This window comes from Ambystoma mexicanum, chromosome 3q (assembly GCF_040938575.1).
Source record: "Ambystoma mexicanum isolate Mex_15411 chromosome 3q, UKY_AmexF1_1, whole genome shotgun sequence".
NCBI lineage: Eukaryota > Metazoa > Chordata > Amphibia > Caudata > Ambystomatidae > Ambystoma > Ambystoma mexicanum.
In genome coordinates, this window is record NC_090926.1 from 375,239,069 (window position 1) to 375,264,686 (window position 25,618).

Genomic DNA, 25,618 nt, shown 5'->3' on the forward strand with positions numbered 1-25,618 from the left:
CCACCACATCGCACTGGCTGAGCATGTGCATGGGAGCCAGTGGCTCCCCATTGCACATGCTCAGTTCAGTGCGGCCAAAAAAAAAAAAAAAAAAAAAAAAAGCGTTACTCGTTTTCTTTTCTTTTGGAAGGCATCACGCGCCCCCCCAGGCATGGTGGCGCGCTTACACTGATGCAACTTGTGTAGTTAAATGAATGTGACATGCAGCAGAATCAAACGGTATCAACAAATATGCTAGTATCCTTTTTAAAAACTGTAATTCCAAACCTCCACACTGTCAGCACCTCTCCCAGCCGTTGCACCCACTTAACTACTGTATGTTTACGTTCCCAAACGTTCAGAGCCTACCTCTGTGAATGATGCACAAGAATGCAAGAAGGCCAACCACTTGGCTCTTTAGATAGCCCCCCACACCAACGTTTCAAACGTGTGTTTCAAACTTTTCATAAGTTCCACCTTAGTTCAAACCACCTGAAATTCGCGTGATTCAAAGTTTGAATGAGTCCATTCCTCAGGCACTACTCTTGGGGATTTTGCCTCAGAATCATTCATAGTTTTAAGAATTATGGAACTGAGAAATAGTTTTTTGCAAACATTTAGCAGGTGGAAACCAATCACTACCATGGGCTGAAAACATGCTTTGCCTTGCTGTGAGGTCCCTTCCTCTAACATCACTCATCTGATATCTTATGCTACTTAGTACCCCCATTCATTTTATTAAAACATGGGGCCTCTGCATTAACTCCTCCATAAGCCTTTATTACATGAATGTCATGGCCCCCACCCCATCTCAGCCCTCAAAGAAGCAACACAAATAACCAACAAACCACAGCCAATGGAAAATGTTATCATTGTTTATTCATACTTTTTTTTATTGTTTCTCAAGTACAATTTCAAAAAGGCATTTTTAAAACTGAAATAATGACATGCAGCCTCAGATCTATAAATGCAGAACATTGAGTTCACACCGTAAATGTGTGAATGAACAATGTGTTGCATGGTGTCTGATGACAGACACCTGGCTCTGTAGTTCCATGAATGCCAAGTATGCTGCTGCCCACATCAACTGCAGTCCTTTCGTTGTGCTCAAAAGGATGCGAGGCTGTCACTTTCTGTGGGATTCAAAGTAAACGCCTACAACTGTCATAGCTCTACAGCAGGTGCATTAATCCGCTGAACTGGTCTGATCAGTCCAACTGTAGCCGAAGGGACATTGATCATTTGCATATTTTGATCAACTACTTCTTTTTACGTACGGTTTATAGGAGAGATGCCGGGCCACCTAAGCATATATGTGGACAGTGTAAATGGCAACAAATGTAAAAGTATCCCTCTGCCAGCGAATCACAAATAGGATAAGACCTGCAGAAATCTTAGGGTACGAACCTTGTGGTAGCAGAGTTGCCTATGTTGCCAGAAAGGGGGAGGAGGGTTTAGTCGAGAGGTAGCAACTGTTTCCTGTCCTGCATGCTTGTGGCCACGTACTGTAATGGTATGGCGGAGGTTTATGGAACTTATATTAACCTGCTATGACACCAGAGCCAGCATTTTCTCCGCAGGTATTTTTATTCCTTTTTGTGTTGGTGAGGAGAGTGGGAAGTTGGTATTCTTCTCAGTTTGTGTATTTTGGACAAATTACCACATGGGTCTATCATGAGTGGACAGTGGGGCGCAATTCCTACGAGAAAAGGGGCAAGAGTTCTTTGTAGGGCAGTTTTACAGCAAGGCAGTTCCAGGAAAAGCACCCCCAGATTCCCCAAAGAGTTACTGGGGCCTCTTATCACTACTTGAGCCACCCTATGGCACTTCGCCTGTAGGACCATAAACTCCTTTGCTTGCCCTGGTTTCTTGTTGCTACAGCAGTTTGCCCATGATCCACATTACCCTAGGCCTGACCCGTTACCCAGCGCGGGCAGGCCTGCGGGGTGGTGTGGCATCAGCGGGGGGCAATACGCTGACACGGGTGGATACAGTGGTGGTGCCTTGGAGGTTCTGGGCACGGCAGGTATACGTCCCCTCATCCACAGCTCGGGCTCCGTCCACGTTCAGGCTGCTCTCCGACTCCTGTAGCAGCTGTCCTCCACGGCGCACTAGGTTTGTGCTCTCCCGGACGTAAGGGGGGCGGCCAATCTAGGAGGGGAGAGGAGAGGCAGAGCAGGGATCAGGAAATGACGTCATCTCATTAAGCTCAGATGTTGCATAGTGTCATAGAGTGGCGTATCATGGGTAGAAGCATGCGGCTCTGCATATGTTTGACCCCACATGCACATCAACCACAGCCGGCATAGTCAATGGTGAGGGATCATGGGATTCGTAAGTCAAGACTTCTGCAGAGCCACAGGGTGCCTGACCTTGAATCCATAATGGCAACACTGCATCATGGTCCAGTCATCCCTTTGCAGGATATGGGAATAAGCCACAAGGTCCTATTGTTTGGAAGTAAAGAGGGTGAGATGGCTCAGAGTGTTGAGTGCTCTTCTCAGGGTGCTGATTGGGTGCAGTATAAAAGCATAAAACATAACATAGCATGCCTGTCTGCAACTTGCAGAGCAGGATTTGAGTCCTGGTCAAGCTGAATCAACCTTTCATCCAACTGAGGTCCATTAATTGCATTGCATTATATTGGGTAGTAGAAAGAACAATTATTTCAGTGCTTAAAGGCAGGAGTCTGGCATGAAGCTCTACATAAAAAACAAATCTTATCCATGTAACCCAAAGTAGAGATTGCATCAATGGTGACAGGTATGTATTCTTAGATGATAGAAAAATCTATTTTTATAAACTGCAATTCAAATGGAGGGCATCGTTGCCATTAATTGCTGAACGGTCATTTTTGCGTACAATTACATTCCAATGTTATACTGGTTTTGAACCCATTGCTTTTGTGAAAAAATGTATCAATCATGCCACGTTTTAAATGCATCAGGCTAAGGCACCTCTTGTTCCTCCATGTGTGCTGGTATGCTCCCCAAAGTAAGATAAAGAAAGAGGGGGCTGGATGTTCCTAAAAGATTGGCTGCATTGTTCTGCTTCATGGAAGAAGCACCAGATACCAGTGCATCAATATGCAAGGCGGCATGACCAGATGCACCAGGTGGGAATAGGCTGTGGCGGTTACCAGGGAAGATACAGCCGCAGAACATGGTTATCAAGGTTTGTTGGCATGCCATCTCTGTAGCGTAAATAACCCATGTTTTTGTCATATTTAGCAATAAAATGATACAATTTATTCTGTTTCTAAAAGGGAGGCCTGCTACTCAGACACCCCCTTTCATAAGGTTCCATGTCAAAAACACAGTGCACTCGTGTACCTTTGCTGTGACTGTCTCCTGGCATCTCAGTCAAGTGCCCTGCTGCCAGTGGCAGACTCAAAGGTCACAACCTCTGCTGGAGCACAAAGTTCCAACATGCAAAGGTGGCTTTTTAATCACCTGCACCTCTGGTTCATCACATGATAATGGTGTACTCCAGCCACTTGGTGGCATGTTGAGCTCTAAAAACAAGTTATGTATAGTTATGACACAGTGGCTATTGAGCTTACACAATCATAAAGCAACAAACATTTGGATGTCAGCTTAGTGAGGTGATTCAGTCGTCAGAGGGCTTGGTGAGACTTAGCGTTCTGGCCTGCGTCTACCCACAGCAGCCATGTGGGACCCTGTCCAAGAAGCCACCTTTTTTTTATTCCCCTGACAAAATTTTACACCTTCCTACAGGGCACCGCGCCCCTCAGGTAAGTCTCCTTGGAACAGGTGCTTTAAAGTTAGTCCTGTCATGGCAATGGCCCTCTCACACCAGGGTGCTGATTACTGGAGTCCTTTTTTGAAGTAGACAGACAGAAAGAGGAAGGGGGTAGAAATAGAGTAAGGCAGAGGAAAGGCTGAGCATAGAGAGAGGCTCCACCATCCTGGAATTTTCTGCGGCTCCGAGAACACCTTGCCCTGTCCCCATTTCTTGCCAACAGAGCGTTCTTGGTATGACATCAGAAGACAAAGGACAATAGTTGCAGCAGGCAAGTCTCTTAGCAACCAATGTGCTGGGGCATTTTGTATATATAAGAAATGGAAACCCTCCCCTTAGTGGATTCATCTTTGAACTTCAAGACAAAAAAGATCCACCTGAAACTCTATTGAGGATTCCAAAGTTCTCTGTCGTAGAGATGAAGACAGAAGGCTCTATTGCAGGGAAAAACTCTTCTCCAAACCCATCCCAAAGGTACATTTGGGGTTAAACTGCTGTCCTGACAAGGCCTAGTGCAAGTGTGGCACTGGTCTTGAGGACGTTCTATTTGGGAAGCGCCAAAGGAAGCACTCACCTTTCCCTTGGAGCCCCTGAACTGGTCTCCCAGCATCCTAGAAGTTAAGGAACAGCTGTGATTCGCTTGTGAGCTACACCAACCCCTGAAATAGCCTGCATGTCACATGTGTCTTTGTTCCATTGCCACTCGGATCGCACCAAATGTTGGACCAAGTCGACCAGCTCATCAATCCAACGCTGAATCACCACCTAAGGAATCTTCTAGGAGCCTTGCTCAATGCTCCTGAGCCCCAGAACAAGAACTAAACCAAGAACTAAACGTACTTTAAGTGGCCCTAGCACCCTGGCCTGCCTTTTAGGGTCCTTGTGACTTGTAAGACCCCGCTCTCTACCTTTTCAAGGGCATCTTCATTGAAATTGAACATTTTCTGCTGAGATTATTGCCTGTCTGCCCCCCTCTCCTGAAACCCAGAGTGCTCCTGCATTCCAAAGTCTGCATTCTCCCATGTTTCCCTTTGCAGAGGTGGATTTTAGTGTTTGTAATTAGTTGTGTCCATTATTCGTTTTATTAGAGTTCCTATTTTTATGCAGCCTTCTTTGGATATTCTTTTATTTTGGTACCACCATACTATTGTTGTTTGTGTTGCATCTGTACCACCTCGAAATCCTCACCGAAGAGTATAGACTTCCCTTTGCCCATATTACCAAAGAGGTAGAGGAGGTATACCTCTCGGGCTATGCCTGTTCCACCTTTATGGTTGGGATTACTGCTGTTTTAGTAATGTGGGGTTGAATAGGCGCTTTAGCCACTACTCATTCCTTTTCTCCCATATCAGTAGTCATGTCGTCACACAAGCACCTCCAATAGAAGAGAAAATCTGTACAAGGGGTGGCCCAGTGCTCAGAGCTCCAATCCTCAAAGTAGACAAGGGATGGACAGCACACACTTGTTATTCTGGATCCTCTTAGCTGAACCGTCCTTTACTTCTCAAATTGCAACCAGACAGGCCTATTGTGTTTTATCCACATATACCAGATGTCCTGAATACTCACAGGTGGCAGTTCACATTCACCCAGAGTCCCAGATGAACTCACAGTTAGAGCATAAGCACCATTGTTCTGGATGCTCGCAGATGAAATGACACCTACCTGCGGTCCTGGGTACTCACATGAGTAGAGCATATGCCCCTTGTGCCCTAATTTCTCACAGATGAAACCCCCACACAACTCCTGGTTATAGATATGCTTAAGCTGGGAGCACAACCCCACTCGATGCTCCTAGAGAGGGCACTTACCTTTTGCCCTGGGTACTCCCAGGCAAAGTCGACGCTTATTTCTGGCTCACCAAGAACGACGCAGGTCACAACAAAGTTCTCCCCAGCACGTATAGAGCTCACAGAGGCCTGGATTGTAGCTTTTGGAGCAGATGAAGGGACTGCAGAGGACAGGAAAAGGATCACACAAAACAGAGGAGACAATGGGGTGATAAATAAGCGAATGGCAAGTAAACCAGTGTCTGAAAACAGCTACAGCAGCCACTCAAAGCATCATATTTGTGCTCAAAGGAAGGGTCAATGTTCTTCTGGACTCATGCCATCCTGGCCATCGCCCCACTCTCCCCTTTCTCCAATGCCATAAACCGTTTCCCTAACTGATAAAATATACATTTACAAACTGCAATAATGATATCAGAATCCTTGGCAAATTGTCCTATTTAGAACAAGAGGATGGACATATCTAATGTAATGTAAGATGGTCTTGTATAGCACCCTTCTGCCATTTTGATGCCTCGCTGTACGTGGTCCTGTAAGAAAAGAGGGCAGGTGTGGGATGTAAGTGGGATGGGGGTAGAGGCACATGCAAAACCTGGGGTGTTGGTAGGAAATCCCAGAATAATAAGCGCCGCTCTGGGTTTGGCAAAAAAATAAAAGCGAAACCCCGACTTCTATTCATGACCATACCTGCATTCACTGGTGCAGCCAGTGCATCATTCCTAAAATAAGAATCTAATAAGTGCCTGGGCCCAGGATGCTTTGGGGAGGGCACTGCTGTTACTGCCCGCTGCTTGTAAACATTCCAGTGAAGCCCTTCTCGCTGCTTGTTCCTCCCGCCAGCCTTGCTGCCCACAGTGCCACCATCTTTTATTCTGTGGCTCACATTCCCACTGGTGGTTTTGTGGGAGTGGCAGGTGACTTCAAGAGAGGATGAGGGTGTGGCCGAAAATACAGGGACGTTATTTCACCCAAATGTCAGGGGTAGCGGAGTGACATCACATGACCCTTGACCTCTGATGACATCACAGGAAGTATTGTCATTTGGCCCCTCCTGCAGGTGATATTGCAGGAAGCGATGGAACACAACCTTTCACCCCTTGACAAGACAGGAAGTGGCATCACATAGTATCGTTCCTACAAATATGGTTACGATGTCACTATAATGTGATATACATTTCATACAAGAATGGATCGCCATATGCATCATTAAGATCAGTGTGTATAGGCCCATATTACAAAATTACTGTGAATGCAAGTAGACGTCCATGACCAAATGATAATGATGTGTTATTGTATAGCACTTACACTTAAGCGCTTTATATAGAAAAATATACATACATCACCCAACATGTGTTGGTACTCATTTATCAACCTCAGAAGGATGAAAGGCTGAGTTGAGGTGTTTAAGAAGAGACTAAATCAGTGACTCGCCCCCTGAAGTGTGCCTGAAATAAACCTTTAATGAGTTTAGCAATTATTGTAAAGAATTCCAGAAAGACACATTATTTGGTATTCCTATTCTTTCTTATTTAGGGTCACTGCTGAAAGTGTTAGCCTTGTGGAACCCGTTTTATTTTTTTATTTTTTTGAGGCCTGAACAAGAAAGCCAGCCACTCCAGAAGCAACAAGCCTCATGGTGCTGGGCACAGCCCAGGAGATTGATTTAAAAAAAAAATAATTAAAAGAAAATTGATATTTTTTATTTAGGGGTGTCAATGTAGACCACAGGTGTAGTATGGGAGACCCCAGAGGTCGCAGTTGCGACCCCTGGTGAACCCTTAATGACGTTCCTGAGGAAATATGCTTTGCACTTGAAAGAAACCCTTGTCATGGAAAGTTAGCCACTCCCCACCCCATTATTATTTCTATAAATTGGAGTAAACTGTGTATTTTAATGCACTTTTTGACCAGTTCTTCCTGAATGGAATGCATTTTATAAAAAATATGGATTGCTATCTTTTTGTTAGTGCACATGAAGCTATGGAAGTACAATATTAATTTCCCAAAGAAATACTTCAGTAATTAGTACAGAGCAATAACTGTCTCACTATACAATATCATATAATTCAAACACATCATTCCTTAATGCAGAGCAATCTACTTGCTCACAGTTTGCCCCAAAATTTAAAAAAACAAATCTCGCTGGCAGCAAAGTATTCCAGTTGCCACAATATACCAAACATTAAAAGGAAAATGCATAATTTTGGAAGTTTATTATAGATAGGTGCTAACAAAAAGTATCAGAACTCTTCACGGGTTCTGTAGACTCACAGAACACTCTACAATTGCTGAAAATCAATGATCCTGTAGGTCGCTGTTCTGAGTCGCTTATCACTTGATGTGCTTTGCACTCTGAAGTAAACTGCATTGGGAATGGGCACGTGTGGCTGGCTGACATACCCTGGAGCAGCCGTCAAGGGGAGGCGAGAGTTGGCATGCTGCAGCATACTTGGACCTCCTGTGTGTTCCTTCTCTTCCCACCTGTCGTCTCGACCTGACGCGGTGCAGCGTATTGTGGTGCAAATATCTCAGAAACGGTGCGTCCTAGAGGACCTTAAGTTTTGTTCATCGCGTTGAGATGCTTAAAATGAGCTTTGTCCTTCTATGACCACATTTATGTTTTGCCGATTTCAGGCAACCTCCTCATGTGTGAAGAGGCTGAAATCCAGGGAAAGGGGGTGGGGTGTCCAAAGGTCATGTAGCCAGTAATGTTCGGAGAGCCCTAACAGGTAACGATTGTTGAAACCGTTTGGAATTATATAAGAAAAAAACTAACACATTTTCTGCTTTACACATAGAGGTTGTAAAGTGCAAAATCTTTCTAACTTATTTTTGTGATAAAGAAAGACCAGGAAAATAAGACCAGAAGAGTGAGCAAAATGGGCTAAGTGAAGGTGGGTGGTAGTCAAAGTCATGGATGTGAGCAAGGAGGAGTTTCTAAAGCAGAGTCTGCAACCTGCGACTCTCCCGAAGTTTTGGTCTACGACGCCCATGATCCTTCACCATTGACTACTCCTACTTCCTCTCTCATCTTTCTCCCTCCTACTCTCCCACCTTGGACTCTGAGCTCTCACACCTTCCTTCCTTGACACCCCGTCTCCTCTTTCTTCCCCTCTACCCCTTTTCTCTCTCTCATTCCACCTCTCCCCTCATGTCTCTCTGATCTTCCCATACTCCTCTCCTGCCTATCTTTTTTTTTTTTTTTGAATTTATTAGAATTTTCAAAAGTATAGAGCAAAGCATTACAAAACAGTGTTCAGGATCAAACAGAATGAAATACGTACAATTAAAGCAAAAAACACAAAAGAAAAAGAAAAGAAATAGTACCCTTTATTCAAACTAAGTTTTTACCCCCCCCCCCCGCCGCCACCCTCCCCAGCACAGTCTCTTTTTGCTCAATAGCTAATGCGCTTATAAAAAAAATGACTCGATTGGTGTGTAATGTATATAGCAATCGCATTGAGATAGGCTGTCTCTGTGTGAGGTCCTCGGGGCCATCAAATATGTACTTTCCAATGTAACAGATCAGAATATTCTCCTCAGGTGGATAGGTGCAACCTTTTAAATTGAGTCTGCGCTCTAATATGCCATATACTTAGGAACAAAGTCTCCCCAAAGTAGGTCACCTTGTGCAGATTTTGCATGCAGGTTAGAAGTTATTTTCTCCATACCACAAATATTCAATGCCACATTAGTCCATTCACCCTTGCTTGGTATGTTCTCAGCCTTCCATTTCATAACCAGAGTGGCTCAGGCTGCTAACAGGAGGTGAGCTGCCAGATCATTGATCCTATTCCTTTCGTCTTCACATTGCTCAAACCCAAAGAGAATCAGAAAAGGGCCTGCAGACCTCTGAATGCCATCAAGATCTTTGATCCATCCCAGGACTTCGTCCCAATATACCTTGATCCTGGGGCAGCCCCACCACATGTGCCAATAATCAGCTATTCCACCACATTTACACCAGCAAAGTGGACTCAGTGACTGAAACATTCTAGAGATCCTGAGGGGGTCATATTGCCTCCTGTGTAGCAGTTTGATCGCATGAAGTTTGTATTGGCTAGATATGGAAACCTTAGGGGCAGCCCTGCACATTCTACTCCACATGGACGGATCAACTTCTTCACCCAAATCTTTCTCCCATCTATTCTTCAGAGGCAACGTGGATCCCTTTCCCGCTTCTATCAGTTCCCTATACATGGCGGATATTAATCCTTTCATTTCTGTTCCGGAGCTCAAGAGGTTCTCAAAGGGGGTAAGTTCCCTACCTGCATTATCTTTCCATCCCTCCTTTGTCAGAACTCCCTTACTCTCCAAAAACTGGAAAACAGGCAGGAGGCCCAACCTGAGGATCTCACTGAGTTCCGAAATTGTGATAAAGGACCCGTTCTTCCAAAGCTGACCCACTGTCTCCAGTCCAGCTTCGAACCAGGACTGGAATCTATACAAATTGGGAATGTTTTCCCTGACACCGGGGCCCATAGATGACTCAAGGGGGACGGTCATGAAGTAACTTTCCGCATGTCACTCTTTTCCTTCCATATTTCCCAAATGATCCCCAGTATCGGGTGGTGCCTTAACTGCCACAATAATTTATCTCTAGGCACCCATAACCACTCGGAACCTGTTGCTGAGGTCAAATAGTGATTGTCCATGGCAACCCATTGAAGTTCTTTATGACTCCCGCCTATCTTTAACACATCCTTCCTCCCCCTACTACTTTCCCTACCCTGCAACCATCCCCTCTACAACTCTTGTCACTCCCTTCACTCTACCACTCAGTCACCACTCTCCCTTTACCTGTCGCACCACTTTCACACTCGGTTTCCCTCTATCTAATCTTCTTATTCGCTCACTCTCCCTTCCACCACCTACCGCCCAGGTCCAACTTGGGGCCCTTCCACTCCTCTATCTCTATCTCTACCTGTGGTGTTCCCAAGGGGTCTAACCTCTCTCCCTGGCTGTTCAACCAATACCTGGCACTTCTTTCCACCGCATTGCCGCTGTCTGCCCCAACTTTCAGTGCTATGCGGATGACAATCAGCTCATTTTCAGGCTCCCCTTAGCCACCACTTTTCCTTCTCTCATCTCTAACTGTCTGCTATCCAGGAGTGGTGTGCCGCCAATAATCTCTGCCTTATTTGCCAGTAAGACTGAGATTCTCCTCATCTGCTCTCCCGCTCCCTCCTTTCCTGTCTCTCTCTGGCCGGCCTCTCTTGGCCCTCTTCCTGCTCCCACCTGTGTTGCTAAAAACCTCTGGCTCATCTTCGACTCCACACTCTCATTCTCTCCTCACATCTCTGACATCTCTAAGAAGTCACACTACCAGCTGCACCTCCTCAGAGGTATTCTTCCTTTCCTCACTTTCACCCAGAAGCTCACTGTCTCCAGAGCTCTGGTTCTCTCTAGGCTGGACTACTGCAACAGCCTCTTTCTCTTCTCCGCCCTCTGCAACTCATCCAAAACAGAACTGCGAGACTTGTCCTTGGCCTCAAGCCCAGGGATCGTATCTCTCCGGGACTGAAATCTATGCACTGGCTCCCAGTGGCTGCAAGGATTACGTCCCAAACTCTCTGCATTGCCCACAAGGCCTTCTGGGGTCTGGGGCCTCAATAACTTCAACACTCTCTTCCTAAATATCTTCCTTTTCGAGCTCTTTGCTCATCCACCTCCAACTCCCTGAGGGTCAGATGCTTCTCCAAGCAACGAGTTGGTGGTAGATCTCTTTCTTCGGCTGGGGCCTCCCTCTGGAACAGCCTCCATGCCTCTCTGAAAATTGAGGAGAAACATCTGTGGTTCCGGAAGCACCTCAAGACCTTCCTCTCTGCCTCTGCTTGCTCTCCTCCTCTCCCCTGCGGAAATCCTGGCTGAAACTTAAACTGCACTGGGCACCTGGCCACCCTCTGTTCCTGGGCCCAGGTCCCCTCCCCACCAGTTGCACACCTGCACTGCTCCCCTGGCAACCCTTGCACTCTCGGGCTGGTTCTGTATACCTACAGCCCCCTGCCAGCACTTGAAACCTGATGTCTGCACTTACCCTTGCACCTGCCACCAGCTGGCCGCACTTCTTATTTATTTTTTCTATTTATTTACTGCTTATCCTATGTACTGCACTTCCCCTCCTTCTTCCCCCTCACACTTTTCCCCTTCCCCCACCTCCCCTGCACTGCGCAATCTCAATGTCATCTGGCCTAGTAAGATCTAAGATCGTGGTCTCTGTCTTCCCTCTGTTCCCGTCCCTCGCCTCGCCACGCCTTGAAACACTTGTGTAGAGGCGCCTTATAAATGCCATATCGTATCATACCTCTTACACCCCACACAGCTACCACTCACGATCACATACAATCATACAATCCGCTCCATCTCCCCTTTCTTCCTCCTTCTGCTCTGTTGGTCTATCTCCTCACCTCACCCACACATCCCACACGAAAGCCCATCTAGTTGAAGTTGTCACAAGATGCAGAGATAAATAAAGTGAAAAAAGTTTTGCATTTTTGTTTGTATTATTTGGATGAAGTTGCTGCTGTGAATGTCAATGGTTTTATTGGTTTCGGTAACGTGGCAAGCACACCGATGGATAAGACTTGTCATTGACATTCGTATTTTGATTTGCCCGAATTTGTGGCCTCCTGGTTTCACACCTAGGTTTAGCATTTCTATATGAAACATGCTTGCTTCTGGGCGCTATACCATAGGACGCATGCAACCGCAGTACTGCCTTTTGTTTCTCTGATATGTGTACTTGTGTTTCTGGGTGCACTGCTATAGTGCACATGGCGTCATGGCAGAGAACCATTGTGGTGTGACTAGTGAAGTATAAACCTACAAGAGGACTGTGACAAGGGATTCATTTCTATTCCCTTAGTCACCTTTTCCTTAAGGGACCAACATAACCGTATGTGCCCCCAGCCTGTTCCTCCCTCAGGCATGAGCCCAGTGCATAGTGTTGATTTTTCAAGGGCTTGGCCTCTGCATGCAGGGTTGGATGCAAATGCTGCCTTTTGGTGTCCCGAAAGGGGTGGGAGTATTTAAACCGGCTCCCCCCTCTGCCAAAATGCTCCACCATGCTCTCATGCAATATGAATTTGATTTGCCTTGTTGCTCGTAAGTGTTTCGTGTAGGTGCATGTTACACCTTCCCTGATGTCCACTCCCAGACCAAGGCTCATAATCCTCATATATCCTCATATTTCCTACTCCTGGCTGCAGGCCAGGGAGCCAACTTCGGTTTTAATGCCAATGTGATTGTTGCTTTTAGATAGTTTCTGAGTGTGTAAATTCTCCTGATAAAAGAATTTCTCTTGCAACTCTTATCTTCTCCATTCTGGACTGGCTTCTCCCTACTGCCACCTTTCAATTGTACTCGGCAACTGTAGCCCAGGAAAGCTGTGCTAAAGGAAGTCATTTAAATACAGGTTTCCCTGAGCTCAGAAGCAGCCTAGGGCCCCCGTCTCCACAAGCCAGGAATTTGCTAAGGTTTGCAAGCATTGCAAAAAGAGTGCTTGTGGGACAGTCCCAGGCCTTTATCCTCAGCAGGGAAACGGGCCCAAGGTAAGCCACCTTAACCTGGAAGTCCTCTCGGCCACCCACGTACGCCTACTGTAGAACTGGCTGTTGAGGAGCAGAGTGCCCCCAGCCACCCACTTATGCCTACTGTAGAACTGGCTGTTGAGGAGCAGAGGGCCCCGGCCACCCACTCATGCCTACAGTAGAACTGGCTGTTGAGGAGCAGAGGGCCCCATCAGTGATTTTTAGGTGCACTTCCAGTGAACCATAACGGGATCAGGTTAGAAATTAAGTGCTGCAGGGCCTAGGGTAAGCATTAAGGTTAATTAGGGTTTAGAGGGCTTGGAAAATGCCTATGTTAGCGGTTTTGGGGTCATGCTAGGGGGTTCATTCATGCTAGCGTGAAGACGAATTGGTTTAAGTATTAGGGTGATTGTGGAGGACTGGTGATGTTTTGGGTGAAGTCAGGTAAGGCTGCTGACAGCATGGGTTTGGAGAATTGTTAAAGGCCTAGTGAGGAAGTGGAGGGCTGGTGATGTTGGAGTAGGATTGGGGTTAAACGCCCAGGTGTTGAGCTGCTATTGGGATTTCAGTAATGGTGATTTAGTGTTGTGTAGTGAGTCACATCCAAATAAAATGATTAGCACGCTGAAGTGTTACTGTTGGGGACGGTCGTTTCAGTGTAGAACAAGGGTTGTAATGAGTTAGGTTAATGCGTAGGAATGGAGTTGGTGATTGCTGGGGGCTGACTATTGCCTGGCTTTATTGAGGAGTAACAGCATTGCACTATTTGAAAATAGCATTTTTGGCAATTTTATTACTGGGAATGTTTTTTCACTTTGATTCTGATGAACGACTATATATTACAAACTTTGCTGAATGCATTTTTACTTGACTACATTTTTCCATGAAACCACCATATTGGCCTGGAGCACAATCCCATGAAAACATAGGTAGCCCAGGTTAGTACCCATCTACAACTAGTGGGAGACCACAAATAGCAAGACCATCCAATCGTGCTGGACCAAGAAAAAGAACACAGCAGTCGAAATCCAGCCAAGTCCACAGTACGTATACCTTACACCATGTCTGTGGACACAGGCCACAGGCACTGCCACCCATCCATGCACCCTAGAATGCAGCTATGGCTATTCTATTCTGGTCTAGCAGCACACATAGCCATCCACACTGAAACCCCTGGCATACCTCAACATCTCTGCCATTAGTATACAGCGACAACCAACGAAAAAAGATTTGGTCTGGCTGGGCACACATTGAATTTTCAGCACTAGAACTCTATCCTAAACCACCAACAGCACCCATCCACGTGCTTGATGTCTGGGATGCTTAATGGACCCTAGCCAGCCCACCTAAGTCCTATCCCAGCAATAATGCCCACCCGCATCTTTAATTTAAACTCTTAGAACCTCCTGCATCTGGACTGTAGTCATCAAGGGTGTTCCAACTATAAAGCACATTGAGGCCATACAAATGGGGAAAGGGCACTATATAAATGACAAATACAATACAATACTCTCTGTTCCTGCCCCCTTTTGGTTAGTGGAAATTTCAACAGTCTCCGTTAGGGTCCCTGCTGCATGTCATGTCGTCGTAGTGCTTGTTTCATTCAGGCTGTGTAGAATTCTGCTTCCATTCGATATATGATATGATATGACATTTATAACACGCCTGTACACAAGTGTTTCTAGGCGCAACAAGACATGGGAGGGAAGAAAGATTTGAGGACAAGACAAACGGTCTTACTAGGCCTTGTGTCATTCAGATCGTGCAAGTGCGACAACGCAAAGTGCACAGGGAAGGGCCTTGGAGAGGGAAGGGTGGAAGTGCAATCAGGGCAGCATTGCTCTGAGTAAGTGCAGGCAGGGCAGCACAGCTCTGGTTAAGTGCAAGGAGACAGGGAACTGTAGAGGTTACAGTTACAGCCCTTAAGCGTGCGGTAGGCTCGAAGGAAGTGCAAGGGAGACTGATCATGGAGGAGTCTGGTACCCAGTGAGACTGTAAGGGTAGCCAAGCAACCAGTCAGCGCAGCAGATAGGTAGGTCAGCAGAGGAGGGAGAGAGAGAAAGCAGAGGATAAAAGGAAGGTCTTGAGCTGCTTCCAGAACTTCAGGTGGTCTGGCTCAAGTTTGAGAGGGGTAGGGAGGCCCTTCCAGAGGGAGGCATCTGTAGAGGAGAGCGATCTACCCTCTACTTTCTGCCTGGAGAAGCGTCTGTCCCTCAGAGAGTTGGAGGTAGCTGAGCGAAGGGCTTGAAAAGGAAGGTGTTTTGAAAGAGAGAGTTGGATGTAGTGCGGGTCCCGGCCCCAGAAAGCCTTGTGGACAATGCAGAGGTTCTTGAACTTGATTTTTGCAGCATTAAGCATTACGGCAGAGATCGTTGGAGGATCACCAATCCTGAATCGTGGATAGACAGTCAGGAATGAGCGAGAGAGGAGAGGAGGCTGAGGGGAGCATGAGAGAGAGATGAGTGTCATCCTCATAACACTGAAAGTTATAGGAGAAGGTAGAGATCAGCTGGTCCAAAGGGGCCAAGTAGACATTTAAAAGCCAGGGTGAGAGGACAGAGCCATGGGGAACACCACATGTGGAGAGAGAGGTGGTAGAGAGAAAAGACCCAGGTTGAACCTGGGAGGATCGGTCCATGAGGAAGGAGGTCAAGCACTCCAGGGCCTGATCTGTGATGCCCAGGTTCTCACAGAGTCGATTGGTCAGGATGGTGTGATTGACCATGTCAAAAGCCGAGGAAATGTCAAGGAGGATGAAGACAGAAGGAAGGCTGGTGACAGGATTAGAGAGCAGATCTTCACGGGTGTTCAGGAGAGCAGTTTCCATTGGCTGCTCTGAAGCCAGATTGATGGTTATGGAGATAACCAACATATTCAGTGTGGAGAGTAAGCTGGGAGATGGCCAGCTTTTCCAGGAGTTTGCCCAGCAAAGGAGTGGTAGAGATTGGGCGATAGTTTGCCAGACAGGCAGGATCGGAAGAAGGCTTTTTAAGGAGGAGGTGCACAAGAGAGTGCTTGAGGAGAGATTGGAAAGATCCAGTGGTGAAAGAGCAATTGCAGAAATCGGCCACGGCTGGAGCGCAGGTTTCAATGTGGTCCTTGATGGTTCTGGAGGAGCAGGGGAGCACCTGTTTGGACACGGTCATAGATCGGACTTGTCTAGAAACATCGTCAGGTGTTGTCAGAGAGAAGGAGGAGAAAGGAGGAGGAGAGGGAGGGCGGCCGAGAGTGGTAGAGGGAGAGGAAGAGGAGAGCAAGGACCTGAGTGAGGAGCCAGACCTGTACAGAGGGCCTGGGAGGGGAACTGCAGAAGGACTGGCGAGCTCCTTGCAGATTTTAAAGTGTTCTGCCATGTTGTTAGTGGCCGCAGAGATGCAGGTTTGGATGTGGACTTTCTTCTTGGACAGGACAGAGAGTCTGTATTGCCTTTTGAGCAGGCGACAGGCTAGTTTGTCAGAGGATGCGCCCAAAGCCCTCCACTTCCTCTCAGCCACCGAGCACTTGCGTTTCAGGGTGGCAAGGTTGGAGTCATACCAAGAGTTGGACTTGGAGGTAGGCTTCAGATGGATTCTCATAACAGGGGCAAGGATGTTCAGAGTGTTGGAGATAGAAAGATGCAGGTTATAGAGGGATGTGTTAGAGTGCGAGTCAGCCACAGGAGTAGGAAGAGCAGAGAAAGTATAGGCAAAGGCATCCATTGACAAATGCTTCATGGGCCTAATGACCGAGAAGGTAGGTGGCAGTGCTGGGGTGGGCTTTGCCTGAGGGACATAGAGTTTTTGGTGAGAGGAAAGCAGAAAGTGGTCAGTCCAAGACAGAGGAGTCATGAGAGGGTTAGAGAGGGGGATGTCTGCGGAGAGGAGTACATCCAAGGTGTGTCTGGCAGAGTGTGTTGGACCAGAGGGTAGAATGGAGAGAGAGCGTGTCACAGAGGTTGTGGAAGGGCCCACAGGAGGGATTAGAAGCATGCAGGTGGATGTTGAGGTCTCTGAGGAGGCCAAGTTGAGAGGTAGAGGCAAGGAGACAAGAGGAGTGGTCAGCCCACTCTGAGAGGAAGAGGGTGACCTGGCTAGGTAGCCTGTAGATGGTGGGCACAGTGAGAGAGAGGCCAGGAGAGCCATAGAGCCTGCAGACCAGGCAATCAAAGGAAGAGTAGGCTTGCTTAGTTTGACAGGTGCTGTGTTGTTAGAGTCTGCATGGAAGTCATCAGTTTTCTCCTGCAGCCCCCTGGGTTCACTTGGTTTGGCAATACATGCTGGTTTGGGTAATTCTGTAAGGAAACAAAGAGAACTTGTGCCAGAATTAAGTGTCTATAGCAATGGGCGATTTCAAATATTATGGTCATTCAAGGCACATTCAAGGTGTTCAGGCAGTGGGGACCTCCCAACACCCCCTCTCCACCTCTGGAGGGGACAGATTCTGCCTTACTCCCTGGTAGGCCTCTTTCCCCAGATTGGGGGGGGAGTCCTTGTTCCCACTGACAGGGTCATGCCCATGACCCTGATACATACTGCATGGAAACTGGATAACTACTTTAGGATATCGGGACAGTAAGTCTATGTCAGGCTGTTTTATTTCCAGCTCTTTACTCAATTGATACGGTGTGGGCCTGTAGTACCAGGAACCACCTTAGGATTCTTAGGTTGGTCCCTTTGTTGCAGGCCATCCACACCAGGGGTGCTCGATTAGTTATCAGTTAGAATTTCTTCCCTGTTAGATGATACCATAGGCTATGTACGGCCCAGTTTACTGCCATGCAGTCTAGTTTAATAATGCAGTAGTTGATCTCTCTGAGGAACATTTTTACACTAATATATATGTGATAGGTTTCTCTTTCCCATCCCTGACCTGAGCGAGAACAGCTCCTTAACCTACCAGAGAGGCATCTGTCTTCTGTTTGCAGCCAATTATAAATGCCATATCATATCATATCATATATCAATTCTTTTGAAAAATCTTACATGTTTAACACTGGGCTGTTACACAGTTTGGGCTTCAGATCCTGAAATGCGTTTTCCTCTTTGTTGTCCTAACAGACTAGTGTTAGGTTGGCCTTTCCCAAATTTGGCTGTTAAGGGTGTTGCAAGAGTCAACAAGTTTGGAATAAAACGTTCGTAGTATCCAACTAAAACAAGGAAGCACTGATGTCTTTTTCAGTTTGTGGGTAGGGGGCACTCTTAACCTCTTTCACCTTGTTGCTTTGAGGAAGGAGAAGGTGGTTCCTTACCAGGAAGCCTATGTAGTTTACTGATAGTTGAGTGGCCAGGTGGCATGTTGCAGGTTAGCAGTGAGTCCAGCTTTTGAAGACAATTGCAGACAGCATAGCGATGTCGAATGTGACTTTTCAAGGATTCTCTACGAAGGACGATGTCATCTAGATAGGCCCCAGCGAAATTGCACATGGTTTCATTATTCTATCCATTAGGCATTGCAATGTGGCAAGGACTCCGTGCAGGGCGAAGGGCTGACTGTGAATGGAAGAGTACATACATCCAAAGTGGAGAAAGACGTATTTCTCTTTGCTTCTCTTGTGATCTTAATATGCCTGTTTTATAAACACTGAGGACAAACCTTTGGAATAGGAATGCTGTTCATGGTAGGTCAATTGCCAAATGTTCCAATTTATAGAGACATATCCCCCAATCGATAAGCTTGTTCAAACATCTTGGCTGTTAACATTGTAAAAGATGATTTTGAAAAAGGGCTCTTCTTTTCATATTTGAAATATATGCAAGATAAATAGTTATGAGTTAACAACCCTTAAAATAGGACAATCAAAAAGTAGTCATAGGGCACCCTTCTGCGAGAACGAACACAGCTATGTGATCTGTTCTTTGGGAAGGTACCCACTCGAGAGTCGGCAGCCACACTTAACATAGGACAGTATGCAATAAAGGACTAGGTTCAGAGTACGTTAGCAATGGTAGTTTGAGAGTGCCACTTTATTTGGGGTTGTTAACTCGTATTTGTTTATAATTTAACACAAGCTCTTTGATCATGTTAAGCTGTCACCCATGCTCAACAGGATTTATCTGTTTATATGCTTGTTGCCAAGACTGTCCATCATCGAATAATCCTGTGTTTGTATCCTAGTGGATTGCATGGATTTAATCCTAGAACTCTGCTTTTGACATCATGACTTCATGACTGTGTATCACACTTCATGTAGTGCTTTTGGTGATTGTAGACCACCACATGCTGTTTGTTCCGCTGTGGTTGGTTTCGGGTGATTACCGTTCTCCGCTGGTTGCAGTATGATAATTGTTCATGCAGGTATTGCTAATATTGGTTGTTATTTGTCCATACTGTGCAATGGTCCAAGTGCTTTCCTTGAAATGTGTTCTTGGTCATTCCATTGTGCAGTGGTTGGAGAAGGAAGAGAGTCTGTGATGGGTTACACACGAGTGGTTGGTTGTGTGTAGGTGTGATCAACCCTGTGATGGTTGTGGCTGTTTGTCTACCCTGCCTTGCTGAGTTCCCTTTATTGTGGTCCAGCATTGGGTAGTCATTGGAGAAGGAAGAGATTTGTGTTTGGGGCTACCGCATGAGTGATCAAGTCTGTGGTTTCTATAAGGTTTCCTCTCTATGTTTTCTTACACTTTCAATGATAGAGGGAGATGTTTTGTAATGTGCTTGTGTGTTCTGCATGAATGATGATTTACACAATGCATGTGATGCCATGTGCATTAGTGAGAGTAAACTGTTGGAGTGAGTGGTTGAATGTGTGTTGTATCTTTGGCACTTGTAGTGAAGATGGCATTGTGAATGGATGCTCTGGTGGGTTTCTGTTTCCTAGGTACTTATCTTTAACTGAAAGGCTGTGCTCACTCAGGCTGTTGAATTTTCCCTCAAGTCGCGACACTGTTTTATCGATATGGCCCATAAGGCTTTCTTGGGATGTCGAAGAGGCCCTTGATGAGTGCTGTGAAGTGGGCCATTTACCGCTGTTCGTGGTGCAAAAAGGTACCCTTCCGGCTGCTGCTCTTTCCTTTTACCCTTCCCTGATGCCATCTTGAAAGTCTTTTGTTCTCACGAGGCACTTTAGGACCCCTGTGCCGCTTCTCCCCAAACATCAGCTTCCATTCATTACCCACCCTCCACTTTGCTGGAGCTCTCTGTGTTGCTTGTATATCCAGTACCACTCTCCAAGCGATCATCCACCCCAGGACTCAAGGCACACTCTAGGACAACGAACCCACTCCACTAAGTACACAGGTAACTAAAAGGTTGTGATGTCATGCCCTGTCATACATGCGAGTCACAGTTTCCTGACCTGCAACGTTCCCTAGGAGGCCCAGAGCCATGCCGACCCTCTGACTCTCTGGTTCTATCCTCAGCCATACCTCCCCATGTCACCGACCTGTTGCTGCCCTTCTGTGTACTAGATTCAGGCCTGCTTAGAAGAAGTAGCTTGCAACGAAGAAATCCTCATCTCAACACCGACCTGAGTAAAAACTAAATTAGAACAACAAGAACTGGATTAATACAAATGCCAAAATACAACTCTACAAATCCTTAAAGCACCTTCCTCCCTCTCACAACCAGCTAAAGGTGCCTTTAAAGTACTGTGAAAAATTCCCAGAGAAAGACTTAAGAAAAACTTACATGCGCGCTCGTCTAAACTTGCTCCATACGAGGGAAATTTTGGCTATTAGAGCGCTGTCGCCTACATCAAATTGCCGGTTGTGTGGTGCCCAGGATCAAGTAGAAACACTCTGACACCTCCTTATGTCGTGTCCAGCTTTAGCATCCGAAAGACTAGTCTACATGACACCACTCATCGTGCAGCCGTCGACACTGAACGAAGAAACCTGCTGGTTCAGGTTAATAGCAGGAGACTCAGCCAGATGGTCCAGGACAGCAGCCAAATTTTTGACAATGGCGCTGAACAAAGCAAATGCCCCGGAACTCACCGCACCTCCTGTCGATGTCTCGCCTGTGCAAACTGGTGTATTTCTCAAACTTTACGAAGCAACTGAACTTGAAGTGGTGTCTTAAATGTAGCGCACAAACAGTAAAAAGTTCGAATTCATGCAGGAACTTGATTTTTGTAAAAACCACATAGGTTAAAAACAAATAAATTTTTTAAAAAAAAGTCCTGCTCAGTATCCTCACAAGCACCATGCATTCCGTCCCTTCAAAGTGTATCTTCATACTCTCTGGTTTCATTGGGTGCTTAACACGATGTGCCCTCCTGCCAGCAGCTGTCATTTCTGAGAGAGCTGGCCGGGTTAGTGAGTATCTGCGTTTGAAGCCCCAGCTTCCGTCCCAGTCTCTGTGATTCCACCTGCACTCTATTGGCTAAGCGCCAGTCTTATTGGAACTGTGTGGACTGTGCAGGAAGCGGGCACAGAGATTTTAATGCCCCCACTATTCCGTGTCTCCCCAGGAGACCTATCGCCGACGAACGGGTCCCAAGCGCACTTCCTCCATCTATGCAGACAGACTCGGGTGTCCCTTGACTCTCCAGGCCTTCCCCAACCATACCTCTCATTGGTTTCCTCCACCCAAAAGCCTGCTGCACTTAAAGCAAGTGTGTCTAGTCACCGAAAGGGCAGTCAACACCCCCACTTCTTGGGTCCTTAGGCGGTGCTTGTTCTTCTCCCGCTAGTTCATTGATAGGTGTGAGCTGCTATACCTCAGTGCTGCCTTCCGCCTGTATCCGGAGCTTCACTCAGAGGCACCCATCTTCTTCAGGCTCTTGAGCACCCCCGGGCAGTACTTGATGCATAACGTTTACATTTCTTATGCAACACCAGTTTTGTCAGATGTTCTTGGTTTAGCTGCTCTGCCTGATCATTGATCACAATTATCTCAGTTTGTTTCTCAAGGCTTGAACTAAGAATAAATTCAGAGAAGTTGATGATTCATATCACTATCTTTTTCTTAGAAGTCTTTGGGAACGTAAACTTCAATTCACAATATGTGTTGATGTTCCTTGTAGTTTCGTCGAGATCTCTAGGAACTAGGAATTCAGTTCCTTGTTTGAAGTTGCTTTAACTAGTAGATTCTGGGAGCTCGGCAGGCAATGTTTCTAAACTTAGTTGTTCACCCAGACCTCTTCCTTAGAGGGACCTGGGAATTCCCACTTCAACTCTTAAAGTGCAATGATTCTCCGCTTAATTATTCTACACACGGGGGGTCATTCCGCGTATGGAGGTAACCATGCTGCTTTCAGAGGAATGGCTACCCCCATACCGGGTACTGGGTCCGGGTTTCCTTGAATGAGGAATTGCCAGGCCATTCCGACCTTGAAGGGCCCGGTAATTCCTCATTCAAGGAACCTATCCCTATTCCCATTCGAGCCCCCATAGGGCTCAATGGGAATGGGGAGGTTGCCAACAACGGGCCCATTAATAACGGGCCCGTTGTTAGAACTCTGGTCTGCTCGCGGGACCCGCTAAGGACGCCTGGTTTTACCAGGCATCCTTAGCGGGTCCCGCGAGCAGAACTCATAATGAGGCGGTAAGGGGTTGACGGCTCCGGCACCTTTACCGGTGCCGTTAACACCTTACCGCCAAGGTCGTAATGACCTCCACGGTCTTTTCATCAGGGCAAGATGGTCACAAAATATTGGTTCTAAAGATTCAACAATGGTAAGTGGCAACATTTAAATGCCTGAAGCGAAACGGGTTGCTACCCAGCGCATGAGGCCTGTTGAAGCTTTGGCAGGGCAAGAGCTGCTTAACTCACCAGTCTTCTACAAAGCCCTGCAGGAATGCTCACTGATAATACATGCCTGTGAATGGAGCACCACATATATGTGTTTGTGTACTGAGAAGGGCGACTCCTCAATACAGTGGGTCAAGGACCCAGAGAGGACAGGCAACCTCACTGACATCGATTAATACTAAATCCCGTCCACCTTCTGCATGGACATCCCATTATAGTGCATTTGAGGGTCACTCAACCCCAAGATCGTATATTGCGTCAGTTTTACAGGCCAGGAATCTACAGTCTGACAAAGAAACATTGTCAAACCTGCGAGATCTGCTTAGCGGCTAGTGACAAGGATATTTCAGACACCTTTGCAAACTCTGCCTTTCACCAATGTTCCAATTCTGAAAAAAGCAAAGGAAGTCATTGGATGCTCGAGCTGCAGAAGAGCAGATCCCAACACGTGGACCTCTATACCCAGAGGCCATTTACTATGCACCAATCCATCCCATAATGTTCTGGTGGTATTCATAATCTACATCACCGAGGTGGGGTTTACCTGGGAAATGTTGACAGCCCAAGACACAACGTGTATGTCCCTCATTGGGTCCCTCCTTATGTCCCTCATAGACACTGTACATAGATGTTCTGTTGTTATAAAGTGGTGTCAGTGGTTACACATGCGCTGACTTCTCTCTTAGCAAGTGAATAATCATCTCTGAGGCTGAATAGTGGGTAGATGTGGACATCTACTGTGCACTGAATCTTGTAGTCACTTTTTAGGTTATCTGCCTTTCAGGGATCCTTTGAAACTTTGGGGATGGGCTGATATCGTGCAGAGATGTATTGGCCGGTTCAATACTAAAAAATAGAGACTAGGGTAAGTATATTATCCCGGAAAGTCTCTGACACACACAAAAACGTGTTACTTTCAATTCATGTTAAAACTCATTGATTTTTCCAGGAACAAGTTATCATGTCATGTTCGTTCTGGAGAGGAGCGCCTGCTACCTTCTTTGAAATGTTTGCAAGGAACTTGGGGTTGGTCACCCTGAGTTACCTGGGGGCAACCAGACGTGGACTCCCTGCTCACTGTGCTCAGAGAGACAAAGCTTCACCTCACTGATGAGGCCCAACAAGGCTGAAACACGTGTATGGGGTTGCATTTGGTACTCTTGTTCAGAGAGGAATTGCCATAGCATTTCGGTTCTGGACTGCCCATGTGGGCGGGACAACGATTGATATGCAAATGGATATTTCCCATCTGTGAAAGATACAGTGAACAAAAAGCATGTGCTGCAAACTCTCATCTCAGAACAGGTTATCATGCCATGTTCGTTCTGGAGAGGAGCGCCTGCTACCTTCTTTGAGATGTTCTGACATACCTGGTTGCAGAGTCCCAGCCCCCTACATAATGGACGCTTACTAACAGACATTAAGCAACATTCTGCCAAAGAAGAAGGGTGTGGAATAGTTAGAAACAAATTTATAGCCAAAACCACTTTTACAGAAATGGTCAGCAAATTCGTTAACTCCCCCGCCCGCCTTCCTATACCGTTCATTCTACTTTCTGTATGAATCCCATCATTTGGCCATTTTGGCAGGATAAATGTCACCTTTTTCATTCTTTTCATGTGCAAGAAATGTTTTGACCTCTGAATTAGCCAAAACGCGTGCATGACGACAGCCAAAATTGGCAAACGGATGCAAACGGATGCAATCATTTTGCACTGACCAGGTAGCTAGAGGGTGGAATTAAGGCCAGAATCTGCCATTTCTGCTCCACCATTGGAAACATCACCTATTCGTACTAGCCACCCCAGACGTCCTCCCGCTATTCGGTTTGAGAATGATGACCCCCAGGGTAGGCAAACACTGCACTGTCACAGATTCAAGGGGCCAAAGAGAACCAGCACTCGATAGCAGCAGAAAACCGCCACCACAGGAAACCTTATACTCCAGTATCGAGCTGGTGACGTCGGCAATCAAGTAGGCAGTGGGGGCTCTCGCTTGTTATCTGGCCGAACAACATTGCACTTTCATCACAGACCATGCACTGCTGGTATGAGTTTCTTGAATTAAGGAGGCAAATGCCCGGATACTGAGGCAGTTCTTTGTATTCCATCCCTTCCACTACTCTTTGCTCCAACAATGTGAAGGAAAATATCAGAAGGCAGATTTCCTTTCAAGCTTCTTTACTATAGAAGTATGACAGCAACCTGATGAAGTTGGTATCTGTGGCTGTAGAGATGGCACAAGGCTCGACATAGCAAAAACAAAGAGGTGATGGCTGGAAGGTTTAGAATTAATCTTAACCACTGGCAATGCTCTGGGCAACCCTCCAGACCACCGTTCTTCGCCTGCCAAGCCATTACAGAAGGGAAAGACCATATGCAAATCAGGCTTGGCCCCACCCCAAAAGAGGCAGTCCAGCCCGAACTGCAAGGCCACATCCCTTCTGCACGAGACCACAAGCATCCCCAAACATGTTTCGCCCTTGTTGGGGCTCATCAGTGAGGAGTAGCTTGGGTCTCTAGGCCCAGCAGGCACGGGACCCACGTCTGGGCATACCCGTCCCACTCGGGGTGACATAGCAAAAACAAAGAGGTGATGGCTGGAAGGTTTAGAATTAATCTTAACCACTGGCAATGCTCTGGGCAACCCTCCAGACCACCGTTCTTCGCCTGCCAAGCCATTACAGAAGGGAAAGACCATATGCAAATCAGGCTTGGCCCCACCCCAAAAGAGGCAGTCCAGCCCGAACTGCTAGGCCACATCCCTTCTGCACGAGACCACAAGCATCCCCAAACATGTTTCGCCCTTGTTGGGGCTCATCAGTGAGGAGTAGCTTGGGTCTCTAGGCCCAGCAGGCACGGGACCCACGTCTGGGCATACCCGTCC

General features: G+C 46.7%; 1 protein-coding gene across 1 annotated transcript in view; it reads right to left on the bottom strand.

The window, feature by feature from the left end:
• Window positions 1-838: 838 nt before the first annotated feature.
• The window catches only part of LOC138582591 (platelet-derived growth factor receptor-like protein), a 194,679-nt gene continuing 169,899 nt past the window's right edge, over window positions 839-25,618 (bottom strand). Inside the window, exons 5-6 of the mRNA XM_069654006.1 lie at window positions 5,553-5,692; window positions 839-2,130 (exon numbers count right to left, since the gene is read on the bottom strand). Of these exons, the coding sequence (XP_069510107.1) occupies window positions 1,900-2,130; window positions 5,553-5,692 (371 nt within the window). The 3' untranslated portion in view covers window positions 839-1,899. The remainder of the gene's footprint in view (window positions 2,131-5,552; window positions 5,693-25,618) is intronic.